At 45.0% G+C, this 17,570-nt stretch overlaps 2 protein-coding genes across 3 annotated transcripts; both read right to left on the reverse strand.

Moving 5' to 3' along the window:
* Positions 1 to 3,252: 3,252 nt before the first annotated feature.
* LOC103737460 (melanoma-associated antigen 10-like) lies at positions 3,253 to 13,089 on the reverse strand. 2 transcript variants are annotated; one of them, XM_029565516.1, is made up of 4 exons: positions 12,514 to 13,089; positions 11,781 to 11,856; positions 11,234 to 11,325; positions 3,253 to 4,639 (listed from the first exon to the last, which is right to left on the reverse strand). In XM_029565516.1, the coding sequence occupies exon 4, from the start codon at positions 4,575 to 4,577 to the stop codon at positions 3,657 to 3,659; it is 921 nt and encodes a 306-aa protein (XP_029421376.1). In that variant the 5' UTR covers positions 4,578 to 4,639; positions 11,234 to 11,325; positions 11,781 to 11,856; positions 12,514 to 13,089; the 3' UTR covers positions 3,253 to 3,656. The 2 variants fall into 2 exon arrangements, with proteins under 2 accessions (XP_029421376.1, XP_008835506.2); XM_008837284.2 differs by lacking the exons at positions 11,234 to 11,325; positions 11,781 to 11,856; positions 12,514 to 13,089 and adding exons at positions 6,019 to 6,110; positions 6,566 to 6,641; positions 7,299 to 7,874.
* A 3,300-nt stretch (positions 13,090 to 16,389) lies between these two features.
* On the reverse strand, positions 16,390 to 17,282 carry LOC115071067 (melanoma-associated antigen 10-like). The gene is made up of 2 exons (XM_029565515.1): positions 17,229 to 17,282; positions 16,390 to 17,023 (listed from the first exon to the last, which is right to left on the reverse strand). The coding sequence occupies exons 1-2, from the start codon at positions 17,274 to 17,276 to the stop codon at positions 16,781 to 16,783; spliced, it is 291 nt and encodes a 96-aa protein (XP_029421375.1). The 5' UTR covers positions 17,277 to 17,282; the 3' UTR covers positions 16,390 to 16,780.
* Between the last annotated feature and the right edge of the window lie 288 nt (positions 17,283 to 17,570).

Consider the following 17,570-nt stretch of genomic DNA (forward strand, 5'->3'; position numbering starts at 1 on the left):
CCACGTCATAATCTCACTAACTGAAGAAAAGTCTCAGTAGACCAGACACCCTACAAAGTCACAATGGCTCCTCACTGAGTAGGGCAGGCTGACCTACAATTCACAGCAATCCCGCCAGTGCTGTTGTTATAGTTGTGATCACCAGGTAGAGCAAGTCTTTTTTTGTTTACTGCTGATGATAGACCATAGGGTCTTTCACATGCTTCTTAGAGCACCTATTCCTAGGCCCACACTAAAATTCTTTAGGTCAAAGATAAGTATATTGAAACATCTTAACTTCAACTTTTAAATATTTTAAATAGTGTAACTTCAAAAATTAACAAAATACTCTGTGTGAAAGAGAAAGAGAATTAAGAAACTTAAGTATGTCTCTCTCTTAATAAGTATCTGCCATTTTTGTGTACATATTGCATTTAAAAAATATTTTATTATTTTTCTTTTCTGTGTATGAGTGTATTGCCTACATGTGTATAATTTATTGAAACATCTTAACTTCAACTTTTAAATATTTTAAATAGTGTAACTTCAAAAATTAACAAAATACTCTGTGTGAAAGAGAAAGAGAGAGAATTAAGAAACTTAAGTATGTCTCTCTCTTAATAAGTATCTGCCATTTTTGTGTACATATTGCATTTAAAAAATATTTTATTATTTTTCTTTTCTGTGTATGAGTGTATTGCCTACATGTGTATAATTTCACCCATGTTGTGCAATGCCCATGGAGGTAAGAAGACGGTGTCGGATCCCCTGGAACTGGAGTTACGGATCATTGTTAGCTGCCATGTAGGTGCTGGGAATCAAACCAGATTCCTCCGGAAGAGCAACTAGTGCTCTTAACTACTGAGCTGTCTCTCCAGCCCCAAATATATTACATTTCTTGTTTGTTTTCCCAGACAATGCCTAAGGTAGCCCAGGCTTGTCTCAAACTCACTGTATACTGGAGGATCACCTCCAGTGATCCTCCTTCTACATCCCAAGTGATGGTATTATAGGCTTGCACAACCGCATTTGGCTACTGTCCTTCTCTTTTTATCTTTTAAAAATGTATCCATTAATTTTTTGTGGGCTCGTGTGTGTGTGCGTGTGTGTGTGTGCATGTGTGTGTGTGTGTGTGTGTGTGTGTGTGTGTGTTCAGGAACAGATGTACCACAGAGCATGTGTGGCAGGCAGAGGTCAACGACAGGTATCAGTCCTCACCATGTTTGAGACAGGAACTTTCAATTGCTTTCACATGTGCGCCAAGCCAGCTGACCCACAGGCTTCTGGTAACTCTTCTGTCTCTGCCTCCCATCTGCTTGTAGGAGCACTGAGATTACAGAGCCTTGAGCTACATCTCCAGCTTTTGTGAGGGTTCTGGGGCTTTCCTCTTAGGCCCTCACACTTGTCCAACAAGCACTTTCACTCACTGAGCCATCTCCCCAGTCTGCTACTGTTCTTAAGACACACACATTCTCTCTCAATGCAAAAAATAAATAAGTAAATAAATAAAATAAAATACAACAAGAAAAAAAACTGTATTTCCTTCATAAATTCCAAGTTTGCTGGAGCTTGCCATAATGTCAAGCTTGGGACTGGGAAGATGATGCAATCAGTAAAGTACTTGTCACACACAAGCATGAGGACCCGAGTTTGGATGTTCACCACCCAGATAAAACACAATGTGCAAAACATCAAGTATGGGGTCTGTCGAGATGGCTCAGTAGTTAAGAGCACTGGTTTCTCTTGCAGAGGACCTGGGGTTTGATTCCAAGCACCCCTATGGCAGCTCCCAACCATTCGTAACTTCAGTTCTAGTTAATCTGATGGCCTCCATGGGCATTGCATGACATGGTGCATTTCCATACATGCAGGCAATACACTCATAAATATAAAATAAAAATAAATAAAATATTTTAAAAAATAAGATGGAGAGAACTTGAGATGAACGTGAGGCTCTGGGTCCAGCCTTGGGGAGATCCGCAGCCAGCGTGTGGACTGCTCTGCTGCTCCCCATCCTAGCCTTCAGCCTTGCTTTAAAGCAGAGAGGAGAGTGGTTACTCTGAAATTTTTTTATGTGTCTAAAAGAACTCAAGTTGCTAGTATAGGTAGCATCATGCTGCAACTCCAGATGTTGTTGACATTCATTCCAAGGCCCTCCTCTCATAGACGTGTTTCAAGCCATAAATGGATGCATCAGTAGAAGAAACATTTAATAGCATATGGAAATAGGAAGCTTTCACCAAGTGCTGGAGGGAGGCTCAAAATCCTTTTAACAGCCAAGTGTACCTGGTATGGAAGTCAGAAGGTTCAGAAAGACTGTTACCACTCACTTATTAGAATGTGAGCCTGTGTTCTGGCAGCACTAAAAAATGAGACTTGGCCATTAATAGTAGAGAGAAGAAAAAGGATATCTTTTAATGTGGGCATATTGGTAAGAAGGAGAAGGAGATCCAGTGATTACCTCCCCATGTCTGTCTCACAGCCTTGCAAATCAGTCCAAACTTAGCACTGACTATAACTCAATTAAAATGTCTTAATAGTCAGCTCTAGTTCTCCTTACCAGACAGGAAGGAGAGCACCTGGACAGAAATTTTAGGTCTTTCTCTCCCATGATTCCTCCATGTCTCAGGAAACCCTTGCAGATGATGGGGTAAACTATCCAGTGTGTATGGTATTCAGCTGTAACTACCATTCCTGCCCCCAAACAGGATTCCTCTCCACATATTTTGGTTTTGTGTTTTGAGGAGATTCACGGAATCACACATGCTATGCAATGTTCTACCCTGAGCTACATTCCCAGCCTGATTCCTCCCTGCTCATGTTCACCAACGAGAAAGGCATTGCTCAGGTCAGTTTCCCTTTTACCCACCCCTATGTCATTCACATTTCCCAAGGGCCTGAACCTTGCTAATTTGGAGTTTCATTGCAATCAACTTCCCCAGAAAGAATTGGAAAGTCCACAATTCCCAAACTGCTTAGGTTAAGGACACTGACTCTGGGCTGTTTGCCCTCGGAGACCCCACTCTGTACCTGTACTTTGGGTCTAAAAGGACTTCTCACAGTGTTCCTGGTACAGCTGTTGCTCCTGCACTCAACCATTGCATGGGTAAGGTCGGGTCTGGCTTCTAGAATTTCACTACTAATATAGGACATTGTAAAGCTTAGGTACTCAGTGAAAGTTTGGGGCAGAATCATTAAATACTGATAATTAGAGACTAAAGATCATAAGGCAATAAAAAGAATTAACAGTTTTATTCTATTGTTCATGTTAATGCCAAGTTATTTCACATTACCAAAGAAATAGCAACTTGAATTCCATGGCAACTAGTGATAGATTACAAGTAAAATGAAAGGCATATTAATTTCTTAAACAAAACAGTAACACTCTCTTAACCTGGATAATCAGTAACAGATACATTACTAACATAGTTTGTAACTTTAAAATCTAAACTTAATGAACCTTCTAGTAAAAGGAGAAAAAAATTGGAATATAATGAAGACATATCGTGAGTCACCAAAACAGAACAGAAAAAATGGAATGATCCAGTTTACTACCACCAGTTGTAGCCTGACACACTATTATTTATATCACTGGCTCTACCTATGTTACCTGAAAGCTGCTAGTAATCTTGAACTTGCACTATTCTAAGCATCAATGCCTGCTGGGCAATTCTGGCCTAGGCCCTCTCTCCTTCATCTCTCAAAGCATCTGCATATCTGTCAGGGTAGGACCTGGGATCACTCCTAGCTACACTTGCAAAAAATTCCAAGATTTTCATCTTGGTGGTTTCAGCGTGGGCTCTTGGGCCCCACAGGAACTCAAATCGAGGAGGATCACTCTCAGGCACCCGCCTGTACTCCAGGTACCCTTCCTGCACAAAATTCTTAGTAAAGAGTTTCCTGGGCTCCCCAAATAGGAAGTGATTCCTCCCATCATACATCCCTATTTTACTCAACACTTCCCAGAACCTCTCCTCACTGACATAGTTGCCCTCCATGAAGATAATGCACAGGGACATTATTAGAAGGCCTGTCTTGGGTATGCCCAGGGCACCATGATACATCCCATCATAGGTGATCCCCAAGGAACTGATAAGGACATAGGTGTGGATAAGGGGGTTCACTTCCAACACATCAATCCCAAAGGCCAGTTTTAGGCTCTCAGAGGCCTCACTAAAGATCACAGGGTAGTGCTCCTCATAATCTCTGATGACACTATCCAGTATTTCTGCCTTGGTGATCAGCTCCTTCCTTTGATACTTGAGGAGCAGGAAATACACCAACTCAACTATCTTTAGTTTTAGTGCATCATGCATTGAGGGCACAGGTTCTTCGTGTTCCTCTACTTCATTGTGAGAGGCTTCATCTGATGGTCTTCCTGAATTGGGACCCATGACCATAGGTGGAGAAGAGGCCCTCAGAGAACTCTGGGAAGAACCTGGTGTTCCTCCATCAGACAGCTCCCTTGATGTGGTGGCAATCATTTCTGCTTCCTCAACCATGGGGACCTGGGCACTATCCAGGCCCCTCACCCCCCTTTGGGACTGAGAGCCATCCTGAAGATTTCTGTACCGGCTATCCCGAGTATGATGCATCATGACTTTCCTTAGGAACAGCAGACAGGAAAGTGTGCAGCTCACAAGGAAGAGGATTCACAGACCTGGGAGAGAGAGAGGAACAGGGTGAGTGGACTCTCTGGCAGTTGTTCCTCTGATAGCTTTCAAAAAATGTCTGTTAGAAGATTTTGCTTGTGTGGTACTCCAGGGCCGAAAATCACCTGGCATGCATTCCCCATGAGGACCTGAAAGAGGGAGAGACACGAATCCTCGGTGTGTACTTCTCTTTTTGACTGAGACAAAGTGTGAGAACAAGTTTCTGTGTCTCCTGAAAGTGAGGGGGCCTCGAATCTCCTCAAACTTGTTTAATATCAACTGCAAAAGGTAGCCCAATTCAGTGTGGTTCATTTGTCCTAGGGCAGGAGACTCCCCTGATTCCCACCCTGATAAACAACAAGGACTAGAACATTCCTTGGGATCCCTGTACCCACCTTACATAAGGCAAGGCCCATTTTGTGACATAAAAGAAATGAATTGGTGAGGGGAGGGAATCCACTCAAAGTTCCTAGGGATTGCCATAGCAGACTGACAAGAAGGCAGGGAGGGGGTAGATCCCATGTGTTTGGTTGATAGACTCCCTCAGTCCTCTTCTTGAATCCTGACAAGCCTGGGATCCCCCCTTTGATGACCCGAGTCAAGGTTGCTCTGAGCAGATCTTTCAGTTCCCTGAGACCAATGACCTGGAAGTAAGACAGGGACTCAGAATAACAGCCCTGCCCGGGATTATGGGGGTAATTGGGGTTAAGGGAAGACTCTTGTGTGGCCCCTATCTGTGCTTTGGACTGAAGTTTCCTTCAGTCATCCCTTGGGGTCCTTATCTGGATTCTTGACAAATCTTGGAACCGATGTTCTTAACTAAGGTCACCCGCTCAGGTGAAGTTCCCCACCTCGTTGACATCCTGAGAACTCCCAGAACTGAGCAGGTGCCACATCTCTTCACCCCACTGTGGGATCTCCAGTGATGCCTCCATGACTTGGACTCATGGAGGTTCCCTAAGTCCACTTGAAGTTCATTCCTCTTACCTGTCCTTCTTGACATCACCTGTTTATATCAGGTTTCATCACTGAAAAACACTCCTACCTTCCTGCCTGAACTAGTCCAGTTAAGCATGTTACTTAATGCCTGTGAGTACTGACTGCCTCTGTGGGCCAGAGATCCCTGCAGCATGGGAGAGATCCGTAAGTTGAATCCTACTCTTCATATCTGGCTCCCCCAGCTGACCTAACTTCAAGAGGACCAAGGTCATCTTCTGCTTGAGAATTCCTACTCCATTTCATGAAGCAGAAAAGAAGTCAGCCACAGCAGCTGCCCTGCTAAGGTTCCCCAGGCAGCACAAATGGATAAGCTAGGATCTATGAGTTCCTTTTTAGAGGGGTTGTGTGGACTGTCCTCACAAGATCAGTTCTTACCATAGTTGCTCACCTGGATGGCTAGCAGATACTGGACACGTCCCTCTATAACCAGACTTGGCTCTTTCTGCTGCTCTATGATACACAGTCCACAGCCTCACCTTCCTGAGAGAGGAGACAGAAGTGAAGATGGAGCACATCTGCACAACCCTTGGTGAAGTGTCTCAAAATAGAAAGAGCAGGGGCCTTATTTGTCTGAGGGACTCTGGCGGTATTCTTATTTATTCTTCACAAGGCCCCTGATGACACTCAGATCCATCTTTCAGGCTCATTCCTACATCCGTGGCCTGGATTGTGCTACCAGTGCAGACCATACGTGTAATATTTGGGGACCCACTTTCTGGAGTGGAGCTTCCCCAATCCAATCTCCCATGACTTTCACCATGGACTTGTCTCAGGCCTCTTCCTGCAAACCTCCAGTCCCAAAGGACAGTTGGAACAAGGGTCCCTAGCCCACAAGTGGACTCCACTTGGTGCCATGCTAATCAAAGCGATAAGCTGCATTATTTGGGGACCCTTTATCATGGAACGGGTCTTTGTAGTCCAACTTATGTACTCACCTCTACTCAGAAAAGGCAGTGTGGCTGTCTCACCTCCAAGAACTTCACAAAATGGCTCTGAGTGTCCCACAAGTCCCTGGATGTAGAAGGTGAAAGGTGGGTTGAGGGGCACATTCACACATTACCTTCTAACCTCCAGGAACCTCACAAAATGGCTCTTAGTCCCTTAAGTCCCTGTATACAGATGAGGAAATGTTGAGAGAGTCTCATTCTCCCAATCAGCAGTCATTTGGTACACTACCCTCAAAATGATGCAATGTGGTTTGATCATCTCACTCTGTCTATCTGGAGTGGTGCTTCCATGACCCACTCTCAACCTCATTTGACCCACAAAGGCACCTGCCACCCTCCTCCCTGGGAACCACAGAAATGGCCCCTATGTGCAGAGACCCCCAACAATGAAGGAAAGGGGCTCATTTCAATAAGTGGGCCCTTGTTTGATGCAGCACTTGCTGCACAGGCTGAACTACATTATCTAGGGTCCCTTTATTGGGAGCAGAGTTTTTACAGTCCACTCTCAAGTCCTACTTTCACGCTGCAAGTCACAAACCCCTTTCCCTCCAGGAATGTCTGAAAATGGATCCTATGCAGGGTCCCCAGAAATGGAGGACTATGCGGCTCAGTCTTAAAACTAGGTCCCACTTGGTGCTAGGTTGACTACAAGTATGAGGATCCATTATTTGGGGAACATCTATTCCCAAAAGGGCCTTTGAAGTCCACACTAAGGTCTTACCTCTGCTTGGAAATGGCGGCACAGCTGTCTCCACTCCAGGAAACTTATAAAATGGCTTCGAGCCCGAAAGTCTCCAGATCTGGTTGTTGAAATGTGAAAAGGGTGTAATTTCTGGAAGTCAGCACAAAGGCATCCTCTAATGCCCAGGAAGCTTACAATTTGGCACTAAGTACCACGAGTCCTCAGATGTAGATGTGAAAGTATGGGGAGGGCTCAATGGCTCAAAAGCACTGTCAAAAGGACACTGTACCCTGTTTATCTGGGGTGGGGCTTTCATGATTCACTCCCAGCTCTGACCTCGACTGACAATAAAATCTTACTCCCTTCTCTCTGGGAACATCTGAAATTGCTTGCTCCTCTGGGCAGAGTCTCTGGATAGGGGGCTGAAGGGGATCATTGTCTCCATGTGGTCCATTGTCTGGTGGTTATATTATCTGGGGTCCCTCTACCAGGAGGAATGCTTCTACAGTGCAATCTCAGGTTCTGCTTTCTCCTTGCAAGCCACACATCCCTCTTTCCTTCCATATATATGGAAAAATGCCTCCTATTCACAGTCCCCAGGAATAGAGGCATAAGGGGTTGAATTCTGCACATGTGCCACACTCAGTGCTATACTAAACAAAGAGCTGAAACATTATTCAGGGACTCTCTATCTAAAAAAGAGACAAAGCAGTCCCCTCTAAGCTCTCACCTCCACTCTGAATGCAGATACAAAAATGTGAGGGAGAGGTTCATTCCCACAAGTCAGCCCTGGTTTGGTGCACCACCCTCAAAAGGATACAGTGTACTGTGATTATCCATTATTCTACTGTTGCCTCCTCATTTCTAGAGGGAACTCCAGGTCATCTGCAGACAGGGGCTCAAGGGCAAGGGCAGAAGCCAGTATCTGAAATCTAGCATGTAGGTTTCAATCCTGCCTTTGTCTTCTAGTGGCCATGTGGCTTCTAGCAAGTTTTTACTTTTGTGAGACTCTGTGGCTAAGCTTAGTCAGCTGGTGTTCTCAAGGCTCTTGGGAATATACAATGACTCAACAGAAGCATCCGCAACAGAAGGCCCATCCTCCTGGGCTCTGGCCTGTAGTGAAGGGTACTCCAAGGCTGGCCATCTCACCTCCTAGGGGATTCTCTCCTCAGTTACCTGCATGCCTGTGGAACCTGAAGAGCAGCTAGGTGACTGCTGGGATGTGGAGATCTGTAGACCTGACAGTAGAGAGAGGAGAAGCTGTGAGGAAAACTGTCATGGGCTCTCCAAATGGAGGAAAGGGACATGAAAGGATGGATATGCCTTCTTCCCTTAGAAGGCACAGTCACAGGCAATGAGTGAGGGGTATACATGATGAATCCCAGACTTGGCCCAGGCACGGTGGTAGCTAGAGCCATGCAGGTGATGCCTGTATAAACCAGCATCATACTGTCTGACTTTGGATCATCAGCAGGAGCTACTCCACTGCACAGTCTGGGGCAACAGGGGGGAACTTGAATAGAAGTGTATTGTCCCCCAGTCATGGAGCTGCAGCTTATCATCTGTTCCTGCTGTCTTTATGCCCAGAGCCTTCAGAGACACACAAAGGATTCTCAGAGGCTGGATGACTAAATGAGACAATCAATGAATTCTCTTTAGGGAAACAACTTAGTGTGCAACTGAACCCATGTTCACAGCAAAACTCAATTGAACAACCCTGACTCCTGTGACCAGAGTGCAACTCACACTTCGTGAATTGGCGTCCATCCCATTTCCTGGCCCTCTCTGCCACCACCTCACTTCACAAACAGATCTGATGCATCCATGGTCCACTCTCAGTTTTTAGATGTAGGAAACCAACTCACACTGACTCCTACCAAACTTCTACATAACAAAACTTTCTTGGTCTCATAAGCTGGCATGAGTGACTTCTCTGTGAGGCCTTGTCAGGTCCTTGCTCATAGGTAACAGGTCCTTTCCTTTCACGTTCAAGCTGCCTACTTCAAAGTTCAGATTCTCAGTGTACCTAGCAGCCCAGGGATCCATGTATAAGTGAACATGCACCTGTAGGGAACTTCAGACACGACAGTGTGGGCAAACTTCCCTCCAAGGTGTGTCTGATGCTGAACTCAGACACTCCGTCTTCCAGCGGGCTGTGCTCACACTCATGCTAAGAAGTACTGAGTTTCCTCTCCAGCATATGCATGGAAGCCTGATCCCTTCACCATCCACACAGTTTTCTAATGCATAAGGGGCAGGTAAAAGCAACTCCTGGGAAGCCCACTGTGAGACTATGATTCTGCTGTGTGAAAACAGTCTCTTCCATCCCGGAGGTGGAGGGCAGTGTTGTTACTGTCATTGTTCTCCAGGACATATCAAAGAATATGGAGCTCAGCAGGACATGGAATGACTAATCAGCCACAATGAAATCTCATAAATAAAATTCACTAAATAATCCCTCTTGTCAGACACATGTTGAAATCTGGGTGTTAAAGTCTCCTCTGCAGGGAAGCTCCTAGAATGTGAGTCAACGATGAGCTCCTCCCTCCCCCACGTTGTTGTTCCACCCAAACCACTATGTTCAATCATTTCATCAATTCCCCCCAAACACAATGCCTCTTTAGAGTTGGCCAATTATTCTGAGTAAATAGAAGTACAATGTCTTTTTATTACTCAGCTCTTTCTGTCCTTGCCAGGCAGGAGGAAGAGCACCAGGCAAGGACTTCTAGGCCACACTTTCCTATGATTCTTCCATGTCTCAGGAAACCCTTCCTGATGGCGGAGATAAAAACACCCAGTGTATATGGTGTGTTCAGCTGTAACTGCCATTTCTGCCCCAGAACAGGATTCCTCTCTGCATATTTTGTTTTTGTGCTTTGAGGAGATGTGAATACAACCCACAGGACTACATGTGCTATGCAAGTGTTCTAGCACTGAGCTACACCTGCACCTGATTCTTCCCTGCCTGATTCCACCCTGATTCTACCCTGATTCCACCGCAAAGGCAATACACTCATACGTCCATTGGACTGAAAGCAACTTTCACTGTCTTGCCAATAGGTCAATTGCTCCTACACTTTACCAGTCTATACTTAAGAATAGCTCTGGCTTCTGACATCTCACTGGAAACACAGGGCCTTGCAAACAGCAGGTGCTCAATAAGGGTTTGGGACATGGGGAAGTAATTCTAATTAGTATTCTTTAGATTTTAGTTAACAAGAATGAGAGACTACAGATAACGTTGTAATAAAAAATAATTATATTCAACATGAGTTATTTGCTGTAATGACTAAGGTTAAGAAAACAATATTATGGGGCTGGAGAGATGGCTCAGCAGTTAAGAGCACTGGCTGCTCTTGCAAAGGATCAGGGTTTGATTCTCAGCATCCACATGGTGGCTAACAATTATCTGTAACTCCAGTTCCAGGGTACCTGACTCCCTCTTCTGACCTCTGTGGGTATTGCACATTAAGGTACACTTACATACATGCAGGCAGTATACTCATACACATAAAATATGGTAAACAAAATATTTAAAATAAAACAAGTCAGAGTGAGACACCTAAGTGCTCAACTTCCTTCCCAGCCCTGCATACAGAAAAGGTCCTGTGAATACCCAGAAAGACAGCATAAATCTAAAAGATAGATACAGAGGCCATATAAAAATAGAATTCTGCCATACCCTGATCTTAGACTTCCAATTGCCTAAGCTGGAAGAAAGTTCATTTCTGCTTTCTAGACCAATGTTCACTGACAGCACAGCCTAAGCTGTGTATGCAGTATATTTGGAAGGCATCCTGTGTTTGGTTCTCTAGTTCTCTTGGATTTTGGCATTTTGAAATGATGCCATGAAACTATGTATAAATCAATAATTATTTAGTCTTGTGTATAAATATTTGCTTAAATTTTGATGTGTGAAAATGATTTGTATCTTTAAAAGGAAGTGTTTAGTTCATCTTACCATAGTTGCTCACCTGGATGGCTAGCAGATACTGGACACGTCCCTCTGTAACCAGACTTGGCTCTTTCTGCTGCTCTATGATACACAGTCCACAGCCTCACCTTCCTGAGAGAGGAGACAGAAGTGAAGATGGAGCACATCTGCACAACCCTTGGTGAAGTGTCTCAAAATAGAAAGAGCAGGGGCCTTATTTGTCTGAGGGACTCTGGCGGTATTCTTATTTATTCTTCACAAGGCCCCTGATGACACTCAGATCCATCTTTCAGGCTCATTCCTACATCCGTGGCCTGGATTGTGCTACCAGTGCAGACCATACGTGTAATATTTGGGGACCCACTTTCTGGAGTGGAGCTTCCCCAATCCAATCTCCCATGACTTTCACCATGGACTTGTCTCAGGCCTCTTCCTGCAAACCTCCAGTCCCAAAGGACAGTTGGAACAAGGGTCCCTAGCCCACAAGTGGACTCCACTTGGTGCCATGCTAATCAAAGCGATAAGCTGCATTATTTGGGGACCCTTTATCATGGAACGGGTCTTTGTAGTCCAACTTATGTACTCACCTCTACTCAGAAAAGGCAGTGTGGCTGTCTCACCTCCAAGAACTTCACAAAATGGCTCTGAGTGTCCCACAAGTCCCTGGATGTAGAAGGTGAAAGGTGGGTTGAGGGGCACATTCACACATTACCTTCTAACCTCCAGGAACCTCACAAAATGGCTCTTAGTCCCTTAAGTCCCTGTATACAGATGAGGAAATGTTGAGAGAGTCTCATTCTCCCAATCAGCAGTCATTTGGTACACTACCCTCAAAATGATGCAATGTGGTTTGATCATCTCACTCTGTCTATCTGGAGTGGTGCTTCCATGACCCACTCTCAACCTCATTTGACCCACAAAGGCACCTGCCACCCTCCTCCCTGGGAACCACAGAAATGGCCCCTATGTGCAGAGACCCCCAACAATGAAGGAAAGGGGCTCATTTCAATAAGTGGGCCCTTGTTTGATGCAGCACTTGCTGCACAGGCTGAACTACATTATCTAGGGTCCCTTTATTGGGAGCAGAGTTTTTACAGTCCACTCTCAAGTCCTACTTTCACGCTGCAAGTCACAAACCCCTTTCCCTCCAGGAATGTCTGAAAATGGATCCTATGCAGGGTCCCCAGAAATGGAGGACTATGCGGCTCAGTCTTAAAACTAGGTCCCACTTGGTGCTAGGTTGACTACAAGTATGAGGATCCATTATTTGGGGAACATCTATTCCCAAAAGGGCCTTTGAAGTCCACACTAAGGTCTTACCTCTGCTTGGAAATGGCGGCACAGCTGTCTCCACTCCAGGAAACTTATAAAATGGCTTCGAGCCCGAAAGTCTCCAGATCTGGTTGTTGAAATGTGAAAAGGGTGTAATTTCTGGAAGTCAGCACAAAGGCATCCTCTAATGCCCAGGAAGCTTACAATTTGGCACTAAGTACCACGAGTCCTCAGATGTAGATGTGAAAGTATGGGGAGGGCTCAATGGCTCAAAAGCACTGTCAAAAGGACACTGTACCCTGTTTATCTGGGGTGGGGCTTTCATGATTCACTCCCAGCTCTGACCTCGACTGACAATAAAATCTTACTCCCTTCTCTCTGGGAACATCTGAAATTGCTTGCTCCTCTGGGCAGAGTCTCTGGATAGGGGGCTGAAGGGGATCATTGTCTCCATGTGGTCCATTGTCTGGTGGTTATATTATCTGGGGTCCCTCTACCAGGAGGAATGCTTCTACAGTGCAATCTCAGGTTCTGCTTTCTCCTTGCAAGCCACACATCCCTCTTTCCTTCCATATATATGGAAAAATGCCTCCTATTCACAGTCCCCAGGAATAGAGGCATAAGGGGTTGAATTCTGCACATGTGCCACACTCAGTGCTATACTAAACAAAGAGCTGAAACATTATTCAGGGACTCTCTATCTAAAAAAGAGACAAAGCAGTCCCCTCTAAGCTCTCACCTCCACTCTGAATGCAGATACAAAAATGTGAGGGAGAGGTTCATTCCCACAAGTCAGCCCTGGTTTGGTGCACCACCCTCAAAAGGATACAGTGTACTGTGATTATCCATTATTCTACTGTTGCCTCCTCATTTCTAGAGGGAACTCCAGGTCATCTGCAGACAGGGGCTCAAGGGCAAGGGCAGAAGCCAGTATCTGAAATCTAGCATGTAGGTTTCAATCCTGCCTTTGTCTTCTAGTGGCCATGTGGCTTCTAGCAAGTTTTTACTTTTGTGAGACTCTGTGGCTAAGCTTAGTCAGCTGGTGTTCTCAAGGCTCTTGGGAATATACAATGACTCAACAGAAGCATCCGCAACAGAAGGCCCATCCTCCTGGGCTCTGGCCTGTAGTGAAGGGTACTCCAAGGCTGGCCATCTCACCTCCTAGGGGATTCTCTCCTCAGTTACCTGCATGCCTGTGGAACCTGAAGAGCAGCTAGGTGACTGCTGGGATGTGGAGATCTGTAGACCTGACAGTAGAGAGAGGAGAAGCTGTGAGGAAAACTGTCATGGGCTCTCCAAATGGAGGAAAGGGACATGAAAGGATGGATATGCCTTCTTCCCTTAGAAGGCACAGTCACAGGCAATGAGTGAGGGGTATACATGATGAATCCCAGACTTGGCCCAGGCACGGTGGTAGCTAGAGCCATGCAGGTGATGCCTGTATAAACCAGCATCATACTGTCTGACTTTGGATCATCAGCAGGAGCTACTCCACTGCACAGTCTGGGGCAACAGGGGGGAACTTGAATAGAAGTGTATTGTCCCCCAGTCATGGAGCTGCAGCTTATCATCTGTTCCTGCTGTCTTTATGCCCAGAGCCTTCAGAGACACACAAAGGATTCTCAGAGGCTGGATGACTAAATGAGACAATCAATGAATTCTCTTTAGGGAAACAACTTAGTGTGCAACTGAACCCATGTTCACAGCAAAACTCAATTGAACAACCCTGACTCCTGTGACCAGAGTGCAACTCACACTTCGTGAATTGGCGTCCATCCCATTTCCTGGCCCTCTCTGCCACCACCTCACTTCACAAACAGATCTGATGCATCCATGGTCCACTCTCAGTTTTTAGATGTAGGAAACCAACTCACACTGACTCCTACCAAACTTCTACATAACAAAACTTTCTTGGTCTCATAAGCTGGCATGAGTGACTTCTCTGTGAGGCCTTGTCAGGTCCTTGCTCATAGGTAACAGGTCCTTTCCTTTCACGTTCAAGCTGCCTACTTCAAAGTTCAGATTCTCAGTGTACCTAGCAGCCCAGGGATCCATGTATAAGTGAACATGCACCTGTAGGGAACTTCAGACACGACAGTGTGGGCAAACTTCCCTCCAAGGTGTGTCTGATGCTGAACTCAGACACTCCGTCTTCCAGCGGGCTGTGCTCACACTCATGCTAAGAAGTACTGAGTTTCCTCTCCAGCATATGCATGGAAGCCTGATCCCTTCACCATCCACACAGTTTTCTAATGCATAAGGGGCAGGTAAAAGCAACTCCTGGGAAGCCCACTGTGAGACTATGATTCTGCTGTGTGAAAACAGTCTCTTCCATCCCGGAGGTGGAGGGCAGTGTTGTTACTGTCATTGTTCTCCAGGACATATCAAAGAATATGGAGCTCAGCAGGACATGGAATGACTAATCAGCCACAATGAAATCTCATAAATAAAATTCACTAAATAATCCCTCTTGTCAGACACATGTTGAAATCTGGGTGTTAAAGTCTCCTCTGCAGGGAAGCTCCTAGAATGTGAGTCAACGATGAGCTCCTCCCTCCCCCACGTTGTTGTTCCACCCAAACCACTATGTTCAATCATTTCATCAATTCCCCCCAAACACAATGCCTCTTTAGAGTTGGCCAATTATTCTGAGTAAATAGAAGTACAATGTCTTTTTATTACTCAGCTCTTTCTGTCCTTGCCAGGCAGGAGGAAGAGCACCAGGCAAGGACTTCTAGGCCACACTTTCCTATGATTCTTCCATGTCTCAGGAAACCCTTCCTGATGGCGGAGATAAAAACACCCAGTGTATATGGTGTGTTCAGCTGTAACTGCCATTTCTGCCCCAGAACAGGATTCCTCTCTGCATATTTTGTTTTTGTGCTTTGAGGAGATGTGAATACAACCCACAGGACTACATGTGCTATGCAAGTGTTCTAGCACTGAGCTACACCTGCACCTGATTCTTCCCTGCCTGATTCCACCCTGATTCTACCCTGATTCCACCGCAAAACTGAACAGCTCAGTTTTCTCTTGGACTGAAAGCAACTTTCACTGTCTTGCCAATAGGTCAATTGCTCCTACACTTTACCAGTCTATACTTAAGAATAGCTCTGGCTTCTGACATCTCACTGGAAACACAGGGCCTTGCAAACAGCAGGTGCTCAATAAGGGTTTGGGACATGGGGAAGTAATTCTAATTAGTATTCTTTAGATTTTAGTTAACAAGAATGAGAGACTACAGATAACGTTGTAATAAAAAATAATTATATTCAACATGAGTTATTTGCTGTAATGACTAAGGTTAAGAAAACAATATTATGGGGCTGGAGAGATGGCTCAGCAGTTAAGAGCACTGGCTGCTCTTGCAAAGGATCAGGGTTTGATTCTCAGCATCCACATGGTGGCTAACAATTATCTGTAACTCCAGTTCCAGGGAATTTAACACTTTCTTCTGACCTCCAGAGGCATTGCATGACATGGATGCACTTACACACATGCAGGCAATACACTCATACGCATAAAATAAAAATAATAGATAAAATATTTTTAAAAGAAAACAATGTTTTAAGCACATTAATTAGTTGAAATTTTAAATTCCATTTCAGTTCCAAGTTCTTTCCCATTTTCTAATAAATTCTAATTCAAAAGCCATGGCATCTTGTGACAGATTACATATGAAATGTAAGGCATCTTCATTTGTTTTGCAAAATAGTAAAACTTTCACACACTGGATAATAAACAACAGATATAGTACTAAGGCATTTTGTAACTTAAAAATCTCAACATAATGAACCTTCTAGTAAAAGTGCCAAGATTTTGGAAACCAGAAAGATATAACTATGAGCCACCCAAACAGAACAGAAAGAGTGGAGAGGTTCATGCTGTATTCCCATCATCTCTAGGCTGACATTCAATTATTTATATCGCTGACTCTTCCTGTCTTCTGTTGGTTGGAAACTGCTAGTGCACTACAATTTACGTTGGTCAGGGCAGCCGTAGCACCTACTGAGCAATTCTGGCCTAGGCCTCTCTCCGTTATCTCTCAAAGCCTCTGCTTACCTCATCGGGTCAGATCGAGACTCTCTCCTAGTGACTGGCAAAATCTCCCAAGACTTTCATCTTGGCAGTTTTGGCATGTGCTCTTAGGTCCCACAGGAACTCATGGTGAACAGGATGGCTGTCAGGCACAGCCTGTATTCCAGATATCCTTCCTGCACAGAATCCTCGGTGATGAGTTTCCTATGCTTCCTAAATACAAAATATTCTTAATATAAATTCAACACCGCCCCCCCAAGAACATGTCCTCACTGACTCAGTTGCTCTCCATGAAGATTACACACAGGGCCATTATTATGAGGCCCACATTGGGCCCACATTGGTGTACCATGCACCATTCCATCATAGGTGGTCCCTGGGAAATGACAAGAATGTAGGAGTGAGTAGAAGGGTCCATTTCTATCACATCAATGCCAAAGATGAGCTTCAGGCACTCAGAGACCTCACTGAAGATCACAAGGCTGTACTCCTCATAATCTCTGGTGACTTCATTCAGTACCTGAGGAGAAATAACTGTACCAAGTCAGCTATCTTAAGTTTCAGTGCATCATGCAGTAAGGAGTGAACACATGTTCTTCCCACTTCACTACTTTGTTTACAAAGCCCTCATCAGATGGTCTCCCTGCAATGGAGCCCATGACAGTGGACAGAGAGGAGGTTCTAGGAGAACTCTGGGGGAAACTTGGTGTTCTACCAGCAGATACCTCATTTGATGTGGTGACAGTGGCTTCCTCATCCTCAGCTTCAGGCATAGGAACCTGGGCACTATACAGGCCCCTCACCTCCCTTTGGGCCTGAGGGATGCCCAGGAGATTGTTGTGTTGGCTGTTCTGAGTAAGATGCATTGAAAGTTGCCTTGGCAAGAAGACTGTGAAGCTCACAGCAATGATGACTCCTGGGCCTGGGGGAAAGAGAAAGAGAGTAAATGGACTCTGCTGACAGTTACTTTCTGGCAACTCTCAGTAAGACTTGTTATATAATTTTGCTTGGGTGGTTCTCTAGGGTCACAAGGACTCTTGATAGTCCTGTGACCCTGAAAGCCTAGA

The sequence above is a fragment of the Nannospalax galili genome, unplaced genomic scaffold (assembly GCF_000622305.1).
Source record: "Nannospalax galili isolate Female #2095 unplaced genomic scaffold, S.galili_v1.0 scaffold198, whole genome shotgun sequence".
Lineage (NCBI taxonomy): Eukaryota > Metazoa > Chordata > Mammalia > Rodentia > Spalacidae > Nannospalax > Nannospalax galili.